General features: G+C 40.5%; 1 protein-coding gene across 1 annotated transcript; it reads right to left on the bottom strand.

The window, feature by feature from the left end:
* Positions 1 to 425: 425 nt before the first annotated feature.
* On the bottom strand, positions 426 to 16,548 carry CRYGN (crystallin gamma N). Its single transcript, XM_074195090.1, has 4 exons — positions 16,331 to 16,548; positions 11,474 to 11,722; positions 9,285 to 9,430; positions 426 to 673 (listed from the first exon to the last, which is right to left on the bottom strand). The coding sequence occupies exons 1-4, from the start codon at positions 16,349 to 16,351 to the stop codon at positions 538 to 540; spliced, it is 552 nt and encodes a 183-aa protein (XP_074051191.1). The 5' UTR covers positions 16,352 to 16,548; the 3' UTR covers positions 426 to 537.
* Between the last annotated feature and the right edge of the window lie 4,550 nt (positions 16,549 to 21,098).

The raw sequence follows: 21,098 nt of genomic DNA, 5'->3' as shown, positions 1-21,098 counted from the left end.
TCATTCATTACTGGGCATACAGTAGGCACTTAATAAGTGCTTGTTCGTTGGTTAATTCCTGACCTGCATCTAGGGACCTAGCTGCAGGGTAAGTCACCTCCCTGGAGGACTGGAGACTAATGATCCCACTCTTCTCCAAGGGTGATCCTCAGTAGCACACAGGACTCAGGACAGAGTCAAGGATATAGAAGAAACTGGAACTTTATGAAGAAGACTTCCCAGGAATGAGAGAGACCTGAGAGTGATCACCTAAGGTAAAGGAGGAGAAATGGTTGGGAGATGGGAAGGGAGGAGTCTCCAATTATCCAAGGGGTAAGAGAGCACAGCCTGTCCATGATCCAGGTTGTACCTTCCCCCATTCTCAAAGAAGGATTTCATTCCCCAGAAAACTAAAAACACTCAGAAACTCCAATCAACTCGTTAACCTTTATTCTCCATTGTCTCCTCATAGTGTTGGCTTGGGGAAACCTGGACACTTCTCCACTGCTCCCTTGGAGATCCATCCATCCAATATAGTAGCAGAAGCATTGCTCCGAGTTAGAAGAAGTTGACAACTTTTCGAAGGGACTGAACATTGGCGCTGTGGGCCTGCCAGTCACTGAAGCTTCGGTAATCTCCCCTCTCCACCACATACATGTGTCCCCGATAGTTTGGTTCTTCATACAGTACCCACCTACGACAAAGGAAACACTTGTGGGTAGTGGAAGGAGGAAAAATTTGAGAAAGAGGGAAAATTAAGAACTTTTATGGTGTGGGGTCACTCTTAAAAATCTCCCAAAGAGTTTGAATGAGGTGGAAGGATCAGGGCACAGAAGGGTACAGGTTGAAGCCTGGGAATCATTCTTCCACATTCTTTTGTCCCACTTGGTTCCCCTTTTGTGACTGCATAGGACCAACTGAAAAGTCCTGGACCAAGAGATTGGGAAAGATGACATTTTAAGATACCAGAACTCATGCTAAAAATGTCATAAGGGAGCAATAAGACCAACCCTTTAATTGGACAAATGAAGAAACTTGGACCCAGAGAAGTGAGAAGACTTGCCCCAAATCTTACAGGTAGTAAATGACAGAAATGAGATTAGAACCCCGGGCAGCTCTGACTCCAGATCCATTGTCTTTTCATTGTACCATGATTCTGATCCCTTTTTGGGTCTCTGCAGAGGAAACTCAAAGGTTGCCACTTGGGGCACATGGTTCCTTCCATGCTGCAAGTCATCAGAGAGTCAGGAGAGGAACCTGATTTCCCCTGATTTCTCCTGCCCTCCCTTAAGCTGCTTCCTTCCTGGTACCTGTCCCACCCATCTGGGTATCTAATTATCTATTTTCTCTAATTACTTTACTAGTATAAAATTCTTCTCTCCAAGAGGCACTATGTCTTCTCCTCTTGTCTCCAGTTAAGCATCAAACACGCACAGAATTGGGAACAACATAGCAGTTGTTGAGTAAAGTCAACATATCAAAGATGCATGATTTTGTTAAGAGTGAGGCATCCTATACTTGAGTACGTAAATCTTAGGGAATTACCTGGGGTCTAGAGAGACTAAATAGTTTCCCAAATAGACATAATTAGAGTCAGAGACTGGTGTGTGTAGGCTGGTAACTGGGGAGATCAATACATTCTTAGGAATGATTGTAATATTTAACTGGGTCCCTGACAGGGTTCATTTTTGTCTTGTTCTCTTCATATGACCAGATTCATTTAGAATCAACCCTCCACACTGGGTGGGAGCCCAGCTATCCCTGTGGAGTAGTTTCATGACAGAGATGACTGTCACCATCACCCATTTCCTGGGACATGTCACTGACCCTTTCAGGGTCTCATTGTTCTTTCCTTTAAAATGTACCTATAATAAAAAAAAATAAAAAATAAAATAAAATAAAATGTGCCTATAATAAAATATAAAAAATAAATAAAATAAAAATAAAATAAAATGTGCCTATAGAGGAGATGAGCTAGAAATGGGTCATTTCTAAGATTCTTGTCAATTCTCACACAGTGCAATTCTCTAGCGTTTGCTCTTTCCTATGTCTCAGTCTCAGCCACATGCCCACTGACTCTGTCCTACTAACTTTCAGATATCTTTGGTTCTTGGATAACCATCTTTTATTCCCCTGGGACATGGATTCTTAAGCTGGGAAATACCCTTAAAGGCTATATAATCCTTTTCATTTTAATACCAGTAAACAAAAAATGATTTGCCCAAGGTCACACAACTAACTAATGGTCTAAATCTGGACTAAAATTTAAATTTTCTTACTCTTATCTCAGTTCCTTTCCTCTTTATGCCAGGCTGTCCAGGGTTGAGGAGATGTTTGGAATGTCCATGAAAGATGGTAATAAAATCTGGGTTTTCTTAACTTTCCTTCCTTTGCTTCTGTACACTTTTTACTCCTCTATTCTCACCAGATTTAGCCTCCAACCCATCTGAGACAAAAAGCCAAGAACACTGGCCCTGAGGAAGCTGCCTTTGATGATCTTATGTTTTCTCTCTAGAGCAGTACTGTCCTCCTCAACTCAGACATCTGTAAGAAGAGATAGGAGGATAGGAGGGAAGGAAAAGGGGAAAGAACAGAGGAGAGGAGAAAGGGCATGAGAGGGAGGAGAGAGAGGGACAGAGAGAGAGAGAGAGAGAGAGAGAGAGAGAGAGAGAGAGAGAGAGAGAGAGAGAGAGAAATAGTGCAAGGAAATAGCCGGAGGGCTCCAGTGTGGGGAGAGCTCACACTGAGTTGGCTGCATTCCCAGGCCCTAAACCAGAGTAATCATTTCATTTCCATAAGCCCTAAGTCCACCCACGACCACAGGATTTGGGTGACCCCCAAAGGACTCACTCTTCTTCCTTCTCCCCCGCAATGAACCAATGGGCCTTAAGTGTGGGAATGTCCAAAGCAGAGTATGGTACCCAAGGTTTCTACAACAACCTTGATGAAGTGCATTGACAACTGGGCTGGAACCTGAAGTAACCAAATCCTCCTTCCTCTTTCCCCTTTCCCCTCTCCCCCAACTACAAATAGTGCTATGATTTATGGGGGGAGGTGAAGGAAAAGAGGGAGATTGGGGGAAGGATAAGAAGAGCAAGTAAGGAGGATGGAAAGGGGGAAGGAAAACCAACCTCACCAGAGCAGGATGGTACTGGTGAAGAGAGAACTGAAATTGGCCTTGGGGGTGGGTGGCTTAGGGAAGCTTGGAGAAGCCAAGGGTGGGCAGCCTGGACCTGGGATTCTCACTCTCTACTCCTCCCCGAAACAGCAGTTTTTTTGACCATCCTCACCAAAACATCATAGAGAAGGCAAAACTCCTGCAGTTATGTCCTGTTCTGAGCATTTTTTAGTTTTGATTTTGGTAACTCCCCCAGTTATCCACCAGCACAGAGTCCTCCAGTGCATTCTCCCAGGGGCTAGTTTAGGAAAAGAATGGTCAGGAAAGTGTTTGCCAGAACAGAGCACTTCCCCTACTGAGCTCTCCCAGGAGTCCAGCCTTCTGGGATGTCATTCCTGGAATTCATTGCTGTTGATCCAGAGGGGAAAAAATCCCTGGCATCTGAGAGCCCCCCACCCCCATCCGGGGCTTACCCTGTGGGACAGCTCTTTCTAGATTGACCCTTTCTCCTTCTCTGCCAGGTTTTGAGAGCTTTTCTCTTTTCTTATTTGAATAAATTTTAATCTATTTATTTCTACACCATTTGTTGGTGGCTCACTGGGCCAGTCAATGAGGGAGAATCTCAAGTGGCTTTCTGCATGGGGTCAGGTGATAGAGATGACTTTTAAAAGACACTGATTACTATCCCTAGGAAATTAAATAATTCCAGCCCTGAAGAATTAGATTTCATCATCTCTGGGTCTAGGCTATTCCATGGGCAGAGAGAGAGGAGAGAGCCAGAAGCAGAGGCAGAGAAAGAGCTTCAGAAAGACAAGGAAAGAAAGACAAAAAGAAACACAAAGATCAAGAAACAGAGGCAGAAGGACTTCAAGAAAGGAAAACAGAGTGAGAAATAGAGTGGGGGAGGAAGGCAGGCAAAGAGCCTGGGACCAGAATGTTCCTCCAGGTCAGGGACATGAGACATGGCGGACAGCACAAAATTAATCTGGACACAAGGTCAGGTACAAAGGAGCATGCAGAGACTCTTTCTCTTTCCACTCTTTGAGGTTACAATCAATCACCTCAAAAGTCTGCTAAGTTGAACAACAGGTCCAATTTCTTGGGGTGGGGAGGTTTAGCTCTTAAATCTCCTGTTAAGAAATAAATGAACTCCATCACAACTGGCTCTTTTATGGGGTCAGGTCTTGGAGATCTTGGGGACCCATAATGTCTTAGACTCATTAAATCTAAGGCAGAGACCTAACTGATCACTTAATCTAGCTATTATAGTCTATATATTTTATATTCTTTTTCATAGTCTACAGCATCCAGGACAGTGTTCTGTTTCTGCTTGAACATTTCCATTGATGGGGACCTCATCACCTAACAAAATGACTCATTTCCCAGTTATCCCTAACTGATAAAAAGCTCATTCTTACATTGAATCTGCCATTCTGGACCACCCATCCCCTGGTCTTAATACTTAATAGCCCTTTTGGGGCTACACATACCAAGTCTAATCCTCTTTCATGGAAAAGCCTCTCAAAGGCCTGAAAGCAGTTTCCATGTCCCAGCCCTCCTATAATTTCTATTTTCCCAACTAAAAGTTCCTTGATTCCTTCTTCCATTCCTCCTAGGAAGACACAAACATAATACTCCCTATGTAATCTGACCCATGCTCAGTTTATTGGAATTATCATATCTCTTATTCTGAATACTCTCATTGCATTAATATCATATTAGCTTTTTTAGTTAATAACATTATACTATTGACTCATTGAACTTGTAGGTCACTAAAATTCCTCTTAGAAACAACTATTTAGGGTAGCTAGGTGGCACAGTGGATAGAGTACTGACCCTGGAGTCAGGAGTACCTGAGTTCAAATCCAACCTCAGACACTTAATAATGAACTAGCTGCATGGCCTTGGGCAAGCCACTTAACCCCATTGTCTTGCAAAAACCTAAAAAAAAAAAAAGAAACTGTTATTTAGCTTAGTCTGTACTTTTGAAATTGGTTCTAGTACTTTATATTTGTACCTAATGATTTTCATTATACTAGATTTAGTGCATTATCACAACTGATTCAAGTCATTTTGGGGTCCAGATGTGGTCATTCAATGACTAGTTATCTATTTAATTAGTATTAGCAATAAATTTAATAAACATGCTATCTGTGTCTTCATTCATATCACTTCATTTACATTGAAAAGAAAATAATAGACTAGAACCAAAGCCAAAATGTTATGACATTCCATGGGATATATCCCTTCAAACTGACTCTAGCATTCATCAATTATAATGGCTAAATTTTACATATTATTATTTATATTTATATTTACATATGATTTATGTAATGCTTTCTTTGTTCTAGGCACTATTCTGACTGTTTTTCAATTTTTATCTTATTTGATTTTCATAACACCCCTGGAAGGGTGATGCTATCATTATTTCCATTTTGCAGATGAGAAAAATGAAGTGATTTTCCGTGAGTGTCCAAGGCTGAATTTGACCTGACGTCTTCCTGACTCCAGGCCCAACACTCAAGACATTCTAACCACCTAGCTACCCTATAATGGACTTTCATCCACTGACCAATATTCTCTGCATGTTCATTCAACCAGTCATATCTACCTCATTTTACTGCAATGTAGAGGTGGTGGCTAAGATATGACTGGTGCCACCTGTTTTTGTACACCCCAGAGCTAAGAATGGTTCTGCCATTTTAAAATTGTTTATATTTTAAAATGTAAAAACCATTTTTAACTCATGGACCACACAAAAAAACAGGCCACAGGCTGGATGTGACCTCCTGGCTAGTCCCCTAATTCATATTTCTCTATTTTGTTCCCAAGTATATCATGAAGTATTTTTTCAAATGCTTCCTTAAAATTCATAAGGAAAGACCACTACAAGGGGAATCTGGAGGTCTGGGCTCAAACACTGGCCACAAACCCAGCATGTGACTTTGGACAAATCACTTCCTCTCTCAGCCTCAGTTTCTACATCTGAGTGGTTGAACTTAAGGTTCCTTTTAGTTCTGACATATGATCTCTAATTATAGGCATATCTTGCTTTCAAGGAAGCAGGTTGGATAACAGTCAAAGCAAAGGTCATATGGCTATTAAAAGTTGTACTCAATATTTTTGAGTGGCTGGTCTAGAATTCAGAATATTTGGTCCAGAGAGCTTTTCCAACAGAACACAGGATTGAAAAACCCTACATCTAAATTCTCATCCCAGCTCTGCCCCCTAATCAGTGACTCTGAGCTATTCATTTCATCTCTATGGATGTGATTTTCCTTATCTGTAAAATGAAGGGGTTGGGTTAACTGACCTCTTAGGTCCCTTGGAGCTCTATTAATATTCCACAATGCTACTTTTCACACCATCTGTCCGCACTTACCCTCAAAACCCACTTCCATTCTTTCCCTTACTCTTGGGCAAGTATATCCAACACATGGCCCTCAAGCCCTTTCACATGACATTATTACATTTTATTATTTTGCTCTTTGGTAAAATGGGTTGTCTGGTAATAATAAGTAAATATTAAATTGTATAACTGGTCCTTGACCAGTTGGGTCCTTGTTGGCTGATGCAGCCCAGAAGAGCTAACAGCTTGGACAGCCATCATCTTGGGTTTCAAAGTGGGTCTAGGAAGGTATTTCACCCATATATTAGAGAAAAGATTCTTGTGGTGAGAATGGTTTGCCACCTGGAAATTCCTTAGACTTAATAAAGAAAACAAGGATGGCATCCCCTTGGTGACTTAGGAGTTGGCTTTCTTTCTATTTTTTTTAATCCTTCTAGAGCACCCAATTTTTCTTAATGATTGACTGCTCTCCATAACTTCAAGCCAATGAAGTAATATAATAATAATAGTCATCAGTAATAATAATAATAATAACTAGCTCTTTAAAGTTTGCAAAGTGCTTTACAAATATTCTCTCATATTATGTCAATTTTATAGATGAAGAAATTGAGACTGAGAGAGATTAAGTAACTTTCTCAGGGTTTCAGAAATAATTGTCTGAGGCAAGATTTAAACTCGTCTTCCAGATGCTGTCTAGTACTCTCTCTACTGTCCCAATTAGTTGCTAGTCCCTTCCTCACACATAGCTCTTCCAATGGTATTACAAATTGTAGATGTCTTTCTATAGGAATAGAAAGGACAAATTAAACTAAGGTGTGGTTGACTGATATCAACTTAATATGTTCTGATTTCAAAAGCATGTGTATTTTTATAGGCAATGTCTAAAGGCAATGTCTAAATTCTTAGGCTGATAAGATATATATATATATATATATATATATATATATATATATATATATATTAGGCAGGGTGGCCACATATATGGGAATGGTGCAGGAGCCCAGACTAGAGTACAGAAGAAAACATCTTAAAACCTCAAGGCCAATGTTCAGATACCCTTTCCACCTAGAAAGTACTTTCTCCTCCCTCCTTCCCCTTCACTTTCCCCTTTCCCTATCCAAATTCTTGTTTTATCTTATTACTTAAATTGCCAGGGACTAGGCAACTACCTCTTGACCTGCTCTTTGCTATTTGTTGGACTGATTCACTTCCTTTCTCCCCTTTACATGTTGTATTTCTCTGTGGTAGAATCAGCTTCTTGAGGAGAGCAACAGTCTTACTTGCTTGTATTTATATTTAATACAGACTACAGAGCCTGGCCCAGAACAAACACTTAATAAAAGCTCTATCTAGTTATCATCTGTCTATTATCTATCTATCTGTCTGTCTGTCTGTCTGTCTAATCCAAATCAAGAAGAGCTATGTTGTCCCCAGGAAGTAGCACACTCAACAGTATCCAACCCTTCTTTCCTCTACCTCATAGACAACACATATTTTTGTGACTCCCTCTAAGTAGGCAGAGGGCTTTGCTTGCCATTAACTTTTATTTTTATTTTTATTTTTGGTTTTGCAAGGCAATGTGGTTAAATGACTTTCCCAAGGTCACACAGCTAAGAGACATCAAGTATCTCCGACTGGATTTGAACTCCCGTCCTCCTGACTCTAGGATTGGTGCACTATCTACTGCACCACTTAGCTGCCTCCTTGCTATTAAATTTTTATTCATCAGGAGATACTAAAGAAACTGCAACCTTGCTCAACCATGGTCCAAAGTCTTCTGGACACATGTTCCTTTACATTCCAATATGGTCATTTGGGGCAATGAGATATTGAGAGCTTCTGGGATGTACCTCCCCCAACTCCCCACCTGAAGCACATAATATCCAGTATATTGTATTCTCTCTCTAAGAAAAGGGTTCTTAACTTTGTCTCCTGAAACCCTTTGGCAGTCTGGTAAAACCTTTGAAATAACCTTTGTTACCCACATTCATAACTGAAGCTAATGCTAAATTTCCATTAGAGATTACTGAAAATCAAGAAGTGATTTTTTTTCTCATTCAATTCATGGAACCCCTGAAATCTCTTCATGGAATTGTTGGAGTCCATGGACTTGAACAATTTAAGAAATCCTGCTCTAAGAGATAATATTCTTTGTGTATAACATTGTGAGTTATTCTCACTATGTATTGAAGCTTCCAGAAACAAAACATCACTATAAATTTCAGGTTCTAAAAGAAAACTTTGCAAAGAATCCCCTAGCTTCTGCAGACAACTGGGGGGCAAAGGATAAACCAGAAAAAGGACTCTAGTGTCTTCCTATCTTCCCTTTCAGTGAGCAACACTTGCTCTATCCCAGCATCTGACCTCATCCTTCCTGCCAAGTGCTCAATGCCCTTGGGCTGCCCTTCCCAACTCAAAATTGTCCTGTGCTCCAGACCCATCTTTCCTCTCTCTGATCAAGACTTGGCCTCTGTTAGCTGGCCCTCCAGAAAGGACAATTCCCAGGAAGGTACAGGTGACTGTTTATCAGCTTAATGTGTTCTTTTCTTGAGAGGATGTCCATTTTAACAAGTACATCTCAACCAAAGGAATGACTTTCAAATAATGGAATTTTAATCACTATCAGGAAGGCTGGCAGGGTGGCCCACATGGTCCAAATGGGGGAAAGTTATGTAGAAGTACCCTTCAAGTCACACCACGTGCTCCTATGAATCAGACAACCCCTACATCCAGTTGGGAGCCCTTGCCTCAAAGGTCCTCATCTGACCCCAATACAGTAGTAACTGCTAAAGCAATAACCAGGCTTCAAAGCTCTCTTTCAGCCTTTAGTTTACTCACGCTCCATCCCCATACACCTTGACGGCATTGACGCAGTTCTTGGCCCAGCCCTGGCTCTGAAGGAAGGGGCAGTCCTCCGTAAGCTCCAGACACTGACCCGTGAAGTTGCAACCCTCAAAGATTTCCAGGCGGTAGTGTTCCCCATGCTCCAAGGTCAGAAGGATTTGTGGGGGGGAAAGAAGATAACAAAGAAATAGCTGAGTGATTGGGTTTGCTTTCGGTTATATTATGTCTTTCCCTACCCCTGCCTCCCCCAACCAAGAACCTAGACAAGTTTGAACTGTAAGGGACCTTAGAGATGATCTAATTTAACTCCCTTATTTGATAGATGGTCCAGAGAAGGTAGATGACTTGCCCGAGGTCACACAGTGACCTTATAAGAGCCAGAGCTAGGATCAGAAAACAGACCTGTCTTTCAATCGAATAAACCAAGTGCTTTAAATGTGCTTTAAAGAAGTCAAAGGCTATGCTAATATTAAAACTTCATTCTGGTCTTTTTTGCTTTTTCAAAGTGTTTTCATCTATATTGTCTGGTTTGTTCTTCATAGCACCCATTGGTGCCCAATGGAGAAACAAAAGGCAAGCTTCCTCATCTGTAAAATGGGAAAATAATAGCACCTACCTTCGAAGGGTTCTTGTGAGAATCAAAGGAGATAATCATAAAGTACTTGCTTAGCATGGTGCTATATCAGTGTTAGCTATTATCATCATCATAACTATTATTTTTATACAGCAAATGAGAAACAGGACTAGAACCCAGGTTTCTAATTAAGACGTCTGTCTTTTATATTGGGTGGTACACACACACACACACACACACACACACACACACACACACACACACACACTCATACCCCAGTGAAGTATACAACTTGGGGTCAAGAGACTCAGATTTTTTCTGTCTATATATTTAAGACACAATCTCTCTGGGACTTAGTTTCCTCACTAGCAAAATGTACTATGTACAAGCTCAACATATAATCTTCTTTTTTGGTTCTACTTTGAATATAAAGCTGTTCCCTTTTTTTGGTATTTGTCGAGTCTATCATCAACATCACTGCCACCACCACCACCACCATATCATCAATTCATCATAATTGAGATGTGTAAAGTGTTCACATGATCTATTTGTGCCCAACCTGTGGTAGAATCTGAACTAGTATTGATCCGATCAGTCTCTGTGACTTGTCCCTATCATAGTGATATCATTTTGATCTTCTTTGATAACTAAGGACAAGAACCAACCAACCAATCAATAAATTATAATCATAATACAGACCTCACCAGGCTTTTAAGGAAAATGTTTTGTAAAGATCAGGATGAAGTAAAATGTGAATTTTTATTATTATTGTAACCAGCTCATGTCCCTTCCCACTTTCCCAAGAAGGCCACATGCCACCCATTATACTGGACCCAATACTGTTTAACTTTTAAAAAGGAATAGAAAGCTTTTATTCAAACCTGAAGCCAAAAATATAAAACAGACAATAAAGAAACATCTTTTTTGCTGAAGCCATTGTTGGGATTTGTATCACAATTCCCTTGAGCAGGAAATATATATCCTTGTAAGATAATGTGCATATCCAGAGGAAAAGGAGAAAGAACTGTTCCAATATCTTGGCCCCAAGGGGTCCTACAGTGTTAGAGTAAATTCCTTTGGGAAGCTCTGGACTTTGGCTGCACATGAATCTGTGATGCAAGTTGGCCCCATAGATATTTTTTGTGAAAACAGCATTCACAAAATACCTAGTATATTTTTTCATATAAATAGCATTATGCTGACTTCGGTGCCAACAATTTTAATTCTTTTCTCTAACAGCCATGGCCTTGCTGATGCTGGGAAATCATTTTTAACCATTTGAGTTGCCAAAGTGCAGCTGCCTTTGCAGCAGTTTTAGGTCAAAAGAAGAGCCAGCATACAGAGGTACTTCTGGGGGTGACCCCCAGATATTTTTCAAGGCAATGTGAGCCCAGGATTACTCAGCTGGACAAATCCTCTTGCTCCTTCTCCAAGGACCCAAGACTCACAGCTGGTCAGCTTGTGCTATGGTGGTTCATTTAATTGAGAAGACCCTAGTAGGACCAGCCAATATCTTTCCCCACAAGATTGGGACATCAGACTGGGCTTACTTCTAGTTAACACTTTTGGCTCAGGCAGCCACACTCCCAAAAGTGGGACAGGTACTCACCATGCCCACTGGCCGGCAGGACCCCATGTGGTCGTTGTGGCCGTTCCAGCGATAGAAGTCAGGGTATCCGCCACGTTCCAGGATGAACTGCTGCCCTCGGAAGTCTGGGTGGTCAAAGCAAATCCAGGCCCCACTCTCCACTCGGATAGAGTTGACCCTGTTCATAAAGCCTCGGTCCTGAAAGTTGTCGCAGTCCCCACAGACCTCCAGCTTCCGACCAGTGAAGTATTTGCCCTCATAGAAAATTATCTGAGAATTTGATGGGAAACAGACTAAATAAGTAAATGGAAGCAAAGAATTTTCTCTGTAATAGATCAGTGATTAAAGGACATCAACAAAATTTTTTAAGGAAGAATATAAAATATAAAAATATGCACAAACAATTGATACAAATCATTATTAATAAGAGAAGTACAAATGAAAACAACTTTAAGGGTTTGCCTTACACCTAGAAAATTAGGGGGACATGACAAAAGATAGAAATAGTCAATGTTGGAGGAGATTCAGAAAGACAGACAGATTAATTTGCTTGGTGGAGCTATGAATTATTGCATGCATTTTTAAAAAACATAAAATCATAGATTTAGAACTGGAAGGGACCTCATAGGTCAATCATTTCAACCCCCTCATTTTACAGATATGAAAACCAAGGCCAAGAAAGAGGAAGTATCTTGCACAACATCACACAGTAAAAATCAAAGTTTGGATTTAAAACCAGATTCTCTGAATATACAATCCATGTTTCTCCCTGTTTCCTGAGCCAACAATTTAAAATTATATGAGAAAAATCACTCGATTGCTCATATTCCTTGGCACAGACAAGATAATTCTTACTTTGAGACATATGCCCCCCAAAAGTCAAAGACAGAAGGTCTCATACAGACCAAAATATTTATAGCAGCATTACTTGTGGTACAGAAAAGAATAAGCAAAAATGGTGCCTGTCAATTGAGAAAAAGCTTAAGAAATTGGCGCACATTCAATTCAATAAGGATTTATTGAGTTCTAGGATGTGTCCAGAAACCATCTCTCTTACCCTCAAAGAACTCAATTCTATTGGAAATAAACAACAAGATGAGTGTATATAAGCTCCATCCAAAGTAAATGGGGAAGGTAGAATCAAAATATTGTCTATAGATCTAGAAATGATAAAAGGAAGGGGGAGAAGAGAGCACATAGTTATCAAGTGCCACCACTTAATAATAATGTGCCAGGAGAATGGCATTGCTCTTTACAATTATTATTTCATTTGCTCCTCACAATGACCCTGGAAGGTAGGTGATATTTTTATCCCCCACTTTACAGTTGAGGAAATTGAGGTAAAGTTCAAGTGACTAGGGTCACACATATGTGGGGCCAAATTTGAACTGATGCAGGCTCAGTAATCTCTCCTTTGAGTCACCAAGTTAGTTGTCTATGAGTATGTCTATATACATCCATCCATAGATATATACATACATACATGTTTGTAAACAAAAGGCATAAAATAATTTTTTAGAAAAAATATTCTTTTCACTTTGGGGTAGTTTGTTAAAACTATCAGAACTAATTGTTAATCAACAATTAACAAATCAATAGCCATTTATTAATTGACTGTGTCATCTGTCCCCCAGTTTAAAACCTTAGATCTGTTACTCTAACTCACTGGGTTCCAAACAGAATCTACATAGCTATGTCCTAGAACCTTTCATACATTATAATATGCCAAGAATCTTCATATGTTAAAATGAATCTATTATTATTAAGAGTGATTGTTTACAGTTTTGAAATCAGAGGGAAATTTGATTTATATAATAAATTTGGAAAATAAAAAAAAAGAAACTTATTGCTCTTTTTCTGACTTTGCTCCAAAGGGATGATGATTACTGTGATGGGAAGAGAAATGTGGCTAGCTGTGGGAGAGGAAGTGGGATGTAACCCAACACTGCCCTTATTGATCATCCTAGGAGACTGTCCAGGAGCAGAGCTGGACTGGAGCCAGTGGTGCTGGGTTTGAGTTCTAGCTGAGCTATTTATTCTATGACCTCAGGTAAGTCATTTCACTTCTCAGTCCATTAATCTGTCAAATTGCGGTGCAAGGGTCCTAGACGAACTCCGAGGCCAAGCACAATGCACAGAGATGAGTGAGCTCATCTGTGTGATGAACAAGGACACCAATCAGTGGATTTGAGTACATGGCGAGGTGGGGTGGGGTGGGTGAACAAGTTGTAAGGAACTTGTAAAGGTTGGAAGGGATCCAGTTATAAGGATTGCCAGTGATCCCGGAGGCAATAGGGAGTCACTGGAGTTTACTGAATTTACTGGAGTTTACTGGCGATATGGTAAGCCCTGTGCTTTGGGAAGATCACCAGCAAACCTTTCACAAGTCTCTTGTGTATGTGCCCTTCTCTTCTCTGACCATAATATAAGTCCTCATTGTCTCACTCTTGGACTAGTGCAGTCCTTCTGGTTGGTTTCCCAATATCTAGTTTCCCCCCCTCCAGTCTGTCCTCCATTCAGCTGCCAAAGTGATTTTCTATAAAACCCAGATATATCTGTCACCCCTTTCTTCTAGGATTAAAAATAAAATCCTGTTTGGTTTCTAAAGCTCTTCATAACCTGGCTCCCTTTCAGTGTTTTTACACCTTGCTCTCCCCTAATGGACAGTTCAAGCCAGGTCACTGGCCTCCTTGCCATTTCTTGAATAAGAAATTCCATGTCCACTCTGTATTTATTTTCACTGAAATACTCTCCCTCCTCCCTCGGGTTTCCTTCAAATCTCAACAAAAATTTCATCTTCTATAGGAAGTCTTTCCCAGTTCTACCCCCACCATTTCCTCACTCCACGACTAGTGACATCTTTCTGGGATTACCTTTTCCTTTTCTTGTATGCATGTAATTGTTTGCATGTATTCTCCATCATTAGAATGTGAGCTTTTAATGGCATGAGTTGTTTTTGCCTTTCTTTGAGTCCCCAGTGCTTGGGAAAGAATAGCACCTAATAAAAACCTCTTGGCTTGACTTATTAACTTATTGTTGCTGTCATATGTGCAAATTATTTTGTATTATTTTATATTAGCTTATTTTTGTACATGTTAAGATCCCTGAGAGAAGGGACTCATTTTTTTAAAATACATAGGCTTTGTGTATGTGTGTGTATTTGTTGAACTGAATATAGAATGATATAGTGCTTGCCCTCAAGGAACTTTCATTCTAAAGAGTGGTAAGGAATGTGTTTTGTAAATGGTAAAGCACTACAGAGAAATATAGGCTATTCTCATTCTGAGACTCTGCCCTATCTTCCCCAATAGACAGATGTATAGCAGTCTATCGCAAGGTCTTAGAATCTGCCTAATGTAAATTTAGTTAGTGAAAATCCATAGATTTTTGACAGAAGGAATTTTTATTAGCCTTAAAGGAGCACATTTAAAATGGGTCTGCATTGGATCCTTCACACTGAAAATTATCAACTCAGAGAGTTTCTTTTTGTGAGGTCCAAACTGTCTTTCTTTGATAGGCCTGCCATTTTCCTGAACTCTATACAATGGTGTTTTTTTGTGTATTTTTTTAATTAAAGGGTATACAAACTTTTTCAAACCTGAATAAACTACCTGCCCTATCAATTCATGTAAAGAAAAAGTTCCTGAAATTAGAATTGTCCAGAAATGGAGTGATCTGCCTTGTAAGGGGCGTGGTTCCCCCCTTGCTAGAGGTCTCTGAAATAAACCTGGATGACTAGAGTTGGGGATGCTATATGTGTGAGAGAATCTTGTTGCAGTGTGAAGATGAATTAGATGGTCTTTGTGTTTCTAAAATATTTGAATCTATGAGCCCTGAGATCCTTTCCAGATCTGAATTGTTTTCTGTTTGTGTATTGAGGCTGTCAGAACAAACTCAATGCCTTGGAAAGGAAGGTGGAGGGGGAAGAAAGTAGAAAGTAGAAGTTGGAAGAAAGAAAAGACAAGGTAGAGAAATGAGGCCAGGTCTAGAAGTCTAAGGGACCCTTGGTCATAGACCAACCACCTGATGGTACAAGTCAATCAATTAGTATTTATTAAGTACCTGCTGTATACACCGGGTACCATGCTAAGCTCTGGGGATATAAAGAAAGGTCAAACATGCAAACATTTATTAAATGATGACTATAAGATGCCAAAGCGTAGAAAAGAGAAGGGACTTCCCAAGGGGGCACACAAGTCTCCTGACTCTAGACCCTATTGTTCTTTCCACTTGCAGCCTTTAGAGCAAACCCATCCTAGGTCAAGTCAAACTGACCAAATCAAATCCTAAAACCCAAGCTGGACATTACTTTAGAGGCCATCTGGTCCAGCCCCTTCATCATAGATGAGGAAGGTAAGACCCAAGGAAATTAAATGATTTGCCTAAGGTCACATGGGGAATGTGAACTGATAGGGGAAGGAATCTAGATCCAGGGGTTCTGCCTGCCAGAAGTTTAAGAAACTATGAACTAGGGGATGGGAGGATGGGGATGGTTGTCTATATTACAGAAGGATTCTTCACTATTCAAAATTCATGACAGGAGAGAGAGAGAGAGAGAGAGAGAGAGAGAGAGAGAGAGAGAGAGAGAGAGAGAGAGAAGAGAGAGCATTTAAAATCTGACCAAATTTTCAAGTTTACTGTGTACACTTTTCCTGAAAAATATACACGCACACACATCCCACTCTATTTGTATCAAGAACACATTACAAAAGAACCAACCAGTTGCCTGTGTCTGAATAATCCTTAACCTTATTTCCCATTTTCTGGGCTTCAGCCCTGTTCCCTCTCTCCCCAGTTTGGCTGATGTCCCTCACCCTCCCATGCCTCCTCTCACCTACCACCCTCAGGCAGCACTTACTTTGCCCAGTCTGTACTCACTTTTCCTGAATACTGCGACATGTTCTTCCTACTGCTGTCTGGAGTCCCGGCTGCACCCCTAGAGTCCGCGGTGACGTGTACTGTCTGGGTAGTTGGACACCCCAATATATAGAGGGGCGGGGAGGCACCGTCTCAGGGCCTGGAGGCTCAGAACAATGACCCCACCCCTCGGGGCTTTAGAGCTAGTGCTTTGTCGGCAACCTGCCCCTGCCAGGGCCCTGCTGATGCCAGGGTTTGATTGAGCACCAAGAGTGGGACAAAAGATTTGCTTGGCCTGGGCCGAGACCTATTAGTGACGATGAGTGATTTCCTGCCATCTGGGCATGTCTTTTGCAGGGAAAGGCCCACAGCTGCCCCATTGACCCTGCTTTCACCAGCACCCCGTCAGAAGGAGATAGGAAACTGCCACTGGGAATAGCTGTGTAACCTTTCCAGGTCCTGCCCCCAATCCACACACCACCGATCATTTCTAAAATGGGAACGAAGGACTAAATAACTTCTAAGGTCCTTCCCTACCAACTCTTAAAAGTCTATTCTAAGAGCCTGCATCCAGACTGAAGGGAAGAAGGGAGGTTGCTTCTCGAATACTCTAAAAAGAAAGGATATCTTGCGAGAGGAAGTCACTTTGTATGTCTCTATATTGTGTATCCTTTCTTGGCACTCAGATCATAGATGAAAGCTGGAAGAGCCCTCAGAGATCATTAATTCAAACCCTCATTTTATAGATAAGGAATCTGAGGTTAAAAGACATCAAGTGATTTTTCTGGAGGTCACTCAGACTGCTTCAACCCTGGTCCAAATCCAGGCTCTTTTTACTGTAACACAGTTCTTTCTATAGATATTGTCTTACACAACTGTAAATACATTGAGAACAAAGTTTATATCCTAGCCAATTCCTCCTAAATAATAGGTGTTTTATAAAGATTGTTAAATGAAAGAAAAATTAAAAACTTGAGTCTTCCTCCCTTGATCACATGAGAATCCAGTTGTCATTGATTGTAAATTAATGAAAATGAGGAACAGATCTTAGTATCTCTCTCAGTGTTTTTCCCATAGTATACTTCAATGCATCCATGTGTCTATTTACTTCATAATCCTTCTCTGCCTTCTCCCAAAGACCTACACCAAGGTTTTACCCAACATACTAGAAATCTTCGTGAGATGTTTTTTCCTTATCCCTTGTTCTTATTATAACACCAACCCATCTCCTTTTGCAATCAGAATGCTATCCCTTGCATGCTACCTATTCTTGTGTATCAGTCATCATTAGAAATATGTTGGATTCATCCCCACCCTTTGCTTGGCTTTTGTGCTACTCATAACTTTGAGTCTTTGAAGACTGTGACATTCCAAGATTTGCAACTAACTATAAAGCATCACCAGGAAAATCATTGCATTTAACAGATGTCTTCCTTGTTTTATTTTGTGCTAGGGAGCAGCATGGGAGCATTTAAATATGCACAATTTCCTACATTCAATCCAGTCTGCTTTCTTTCTCCTATTTAGTTTTGGGCCCAATTCATTTCTCATGAGCAGTGCCAGTCCTAGATATATGAACTAATGGATTAACTCAATAACCTGACCTTCCAAAAGCATAGCATTCTGTTAGCAAATCATATCATGCTGATTGCATCAAGCCATGGAACATTACAGTCTCCCTAATGAGATCCATGATTCCTCAAAAGAGGAAAATCCAGATGGAAAAAGTAAATGAATGGAAAAATGCCTGTACATAGTAGGCTCTGTTGAATGATTGACCTCTGGTTAAAATTAACAACAAGGCCTGACTGCCTTAGAGGGGAAAAGAGAAACCTGAGTCAGGAGAATGTGGAAGAGGGGAGGTGCGTTTGCCTTTATGGGTCGTTCTTCTTCCCTTCAACCCTCCCTGAGGATGCAGAATAACAGTCTGATCTGTCTGCTTGGACCTGAGAAATGGAAAGCAGCAAGGGAAAGATTGCTTGGACAAAGACTTAGAGGGACGAAGAGAATGTGACATACTTCTTATGTCATCAGGAATCTGGACTGAAGGATGAGGTTGGAGCCAATTGGGTGGAATGGCAATAGCTGGCCTCTGTTTTCTAGGAACCACTATAGAGTTGTGAAGACAACACTTAGAGCTCCCTGACCGCGACAGAACACTAAACAAAAACATTGGATTTCAAAATTCTAACTCCAGGCCTTATGCTTCAAAGATGAGTTCAAACCACCCACCCACACACATGCATACCCTCATGAGGAGTTGGGAGAGGGGGAAGGGGGAAGTTGCACTGTGTTCACTGAACCAACAATGAATTCTTGTCAAGTCTATGTTCCAAGCTGCTGAATACATTTTTATTGTTAAATATTATAGTGTTTGTTTTTTTCTCCTTCTTTCCTAGACCTTTCCATTCCTCAGGAAGTGTTGGAGTTGCTCATGACTGAACTGACCAACCCGCCGCTGTTGCCTCTGCTCCACTTACCAAATCCTCAGGAGTCAACAGAGGTTGACTGGCCCACTTCCTACTATCCCACTTCACGTTAAGATGGTAACATGAAGGTATACAGGAATCCAAATCTCCTTCATACAATCTAGCAAAAGAAAAACTCAATTACCAATTGAACAAGGGGCAATTGGGTGGTATGGTGGCTAGAGCACTGGCCCTGGAGTCAGGACTTGAGTTCAAATGTGCCCTCCGGCAATACTTACTTATCTGTGTGACCTTTGGCAAGTGTCTTAATGCTATTGCCTTGCAAAAATTAAAAAAAAAAGAATTGAACAAAAAGAATTCGGTGAAGAGTGGGAGACACCAAGTCATAGTAAATGAATCAGAAAGCCTGGGAATACTGAAAGACAAGCCATGCCAGGGAAAAGATGAGTGAACAAAAGAAACTCCAAGTCAAGAAAGAAATTTTATGGATTAAAAGAAATCCAAGAGGAGTCCTTGATGAAAAGAGTGACTCTATACAAGCACCGGCAAATTGACAGGGGGAAAAAATGACTTGGTTACAAGAACTAACAAACAGCAAGAAAAAATGAAAAAAGAGTCAAGTGGTGACACACTCCTATAATCTCTTATTGAGGAAACTGAAGCTGGGGGATCACTTGAGTTTGAAAGTTCTGAACTGCAGTCAGACTGAAGATGAGCAGGTGTCTGTACTAAGTCTGGTACAAATCTGGTGAGCCCCTGGAACCGAGGGGCCACCAGATTGTATCAGGAGGAGCAAACTGGACCAGGTCAGAATCTGAGTGGTCAAAGCTTCCATGCAAACCAATAATGGGACTGAGTCCCTAAGGGAGTGCTATACTTTTAGCCTGGACAAGATAGGAAGAAGAAAGGAAGAAAGGAAAGAAACAATCAAGGAAGGAGGAAGGAAGGAAGAAAGGAAGGGAGGAAGGAAGGAAGGAAGGAAGAAAGGGAGGGAGGGAGGAATAGAGGAAGGAAGGGAGGAAGGGAAGAAGAAAGGAAGGGAGGAAGAAAGGAAGGGAGGAAGGGAGGGAAGGGGGAAGGGAGGGAGGGTGGGGGAAAGAAGAAAGGAAGGAGGGAGGGAGAGAGGGAAGGAGGAAGGAAGGAAAGAAGAAATTGTTAAAAATGGAAGGAAGGGAATAAAAAAGAAACAATCAAGGAAGGAGGAGGGAGGAAGAAAGAAAGGGAGGAGAGAAGGGAGGGAGGAAGGAAGGGAGGAAGAAAGGAAGGAAGGAAGAGATTGTTAAAATATAATTAGAATTGAAATAAGATTTCTAGATCAAGAAATAATTGGATGAGGAATAAATTACATAGATATAAAAAGTCTTACTGAAAAAATAGAACCCCTGAAAAATATTGAAAAGTTAAATAACTAACCAGTTTTGGCAAAAATTCAGCAGGAACATTAAAAAGATAATAAATACATCATGACCAAGTTGGATTTATAGGAGAAATTCAGAGATTGTTCAATATCAGGAAATCTATAAATATAATTAATACCACATTAATTGAAACCACATTAATAGCAAAAGCAATAAAAATCCAATCTTTGTGATACAGAATTTTTTTTATAAAAGAACGATTTTATTTTGAATTTTACAATTTTTTCCCCTAATCTCGCTTCCTTACCCCCCACTCCCACAGAAGGCAGTCTGTTAGTCTTTACATTATTTCTATGGTATACATTGATCTAAGTTGAATGTGATGAGAGAGAAATCACATCCTTAAAGAAGAAAAATAAAGTATAAGAGATAGCAAAATTACATAATAAGATAACTTTTTTTTTAAATTAAGTCTTTGGTCTTTGTTCAAACTTCACAGTTCTTTCTCTGGATATAGATGGTATTCTCCATTGCAGATACCCCAAGATTGTCCCTGATTGTTGCACTGATGGAATGAGCCATTAAAGTTGATCTGATATCACCCCCATGTTCCTGTTAGGGTGTACAATGTTTTTCTGGTTCTGCTCATCTCACTCAGCATCAGTTCATGCAAATCTTTCCAGGTTTCCCTGAATTCTCATCCCTTCTGGTTTCTAATAGAACAATTGTGTTCCATCACACATATAACCACAGTTTGTTAAGCCATTCCCCAATTGAAGGACATTCATTTAATTTCCACTTCTTTTCCACCACAAACAGGGCTGCTATGAATATTTTTGTACAAGTGATGTTTTTACCCTTTTTCATGATCTCTTCAGGGTACAGACCCAGCAGTAGTATTGCTGGATCAAAGGGTATACACGTTTTTGTTGTCCTTTGGGCTTAATTCCAAATTGCTTGCCAGAAAGGCTGGATGAGTTCACAGCTCCACCAATAATGTAT

Source organism: Macrotis lagotis, chromosome 7, assembly GCF_037893015.1.
Source record: "Macrotis lagotis isolate mMagLag1 chromosome 7, bilby.v1.9.chrom.fasta, whole genome shotgun sequence".
NCBI classification, from domain to species: domain Eukaryota; kingdom Metazoa; phylum Chordata; class Mammalia; order Peramelemorphia; family Peramelidae; genus Macrotis; species Macrotis lagotis.
Note: the sequence above shows the minus strand (reverse complement) of the source record. Positions and strands in the feature narration are given on the sequence as shown.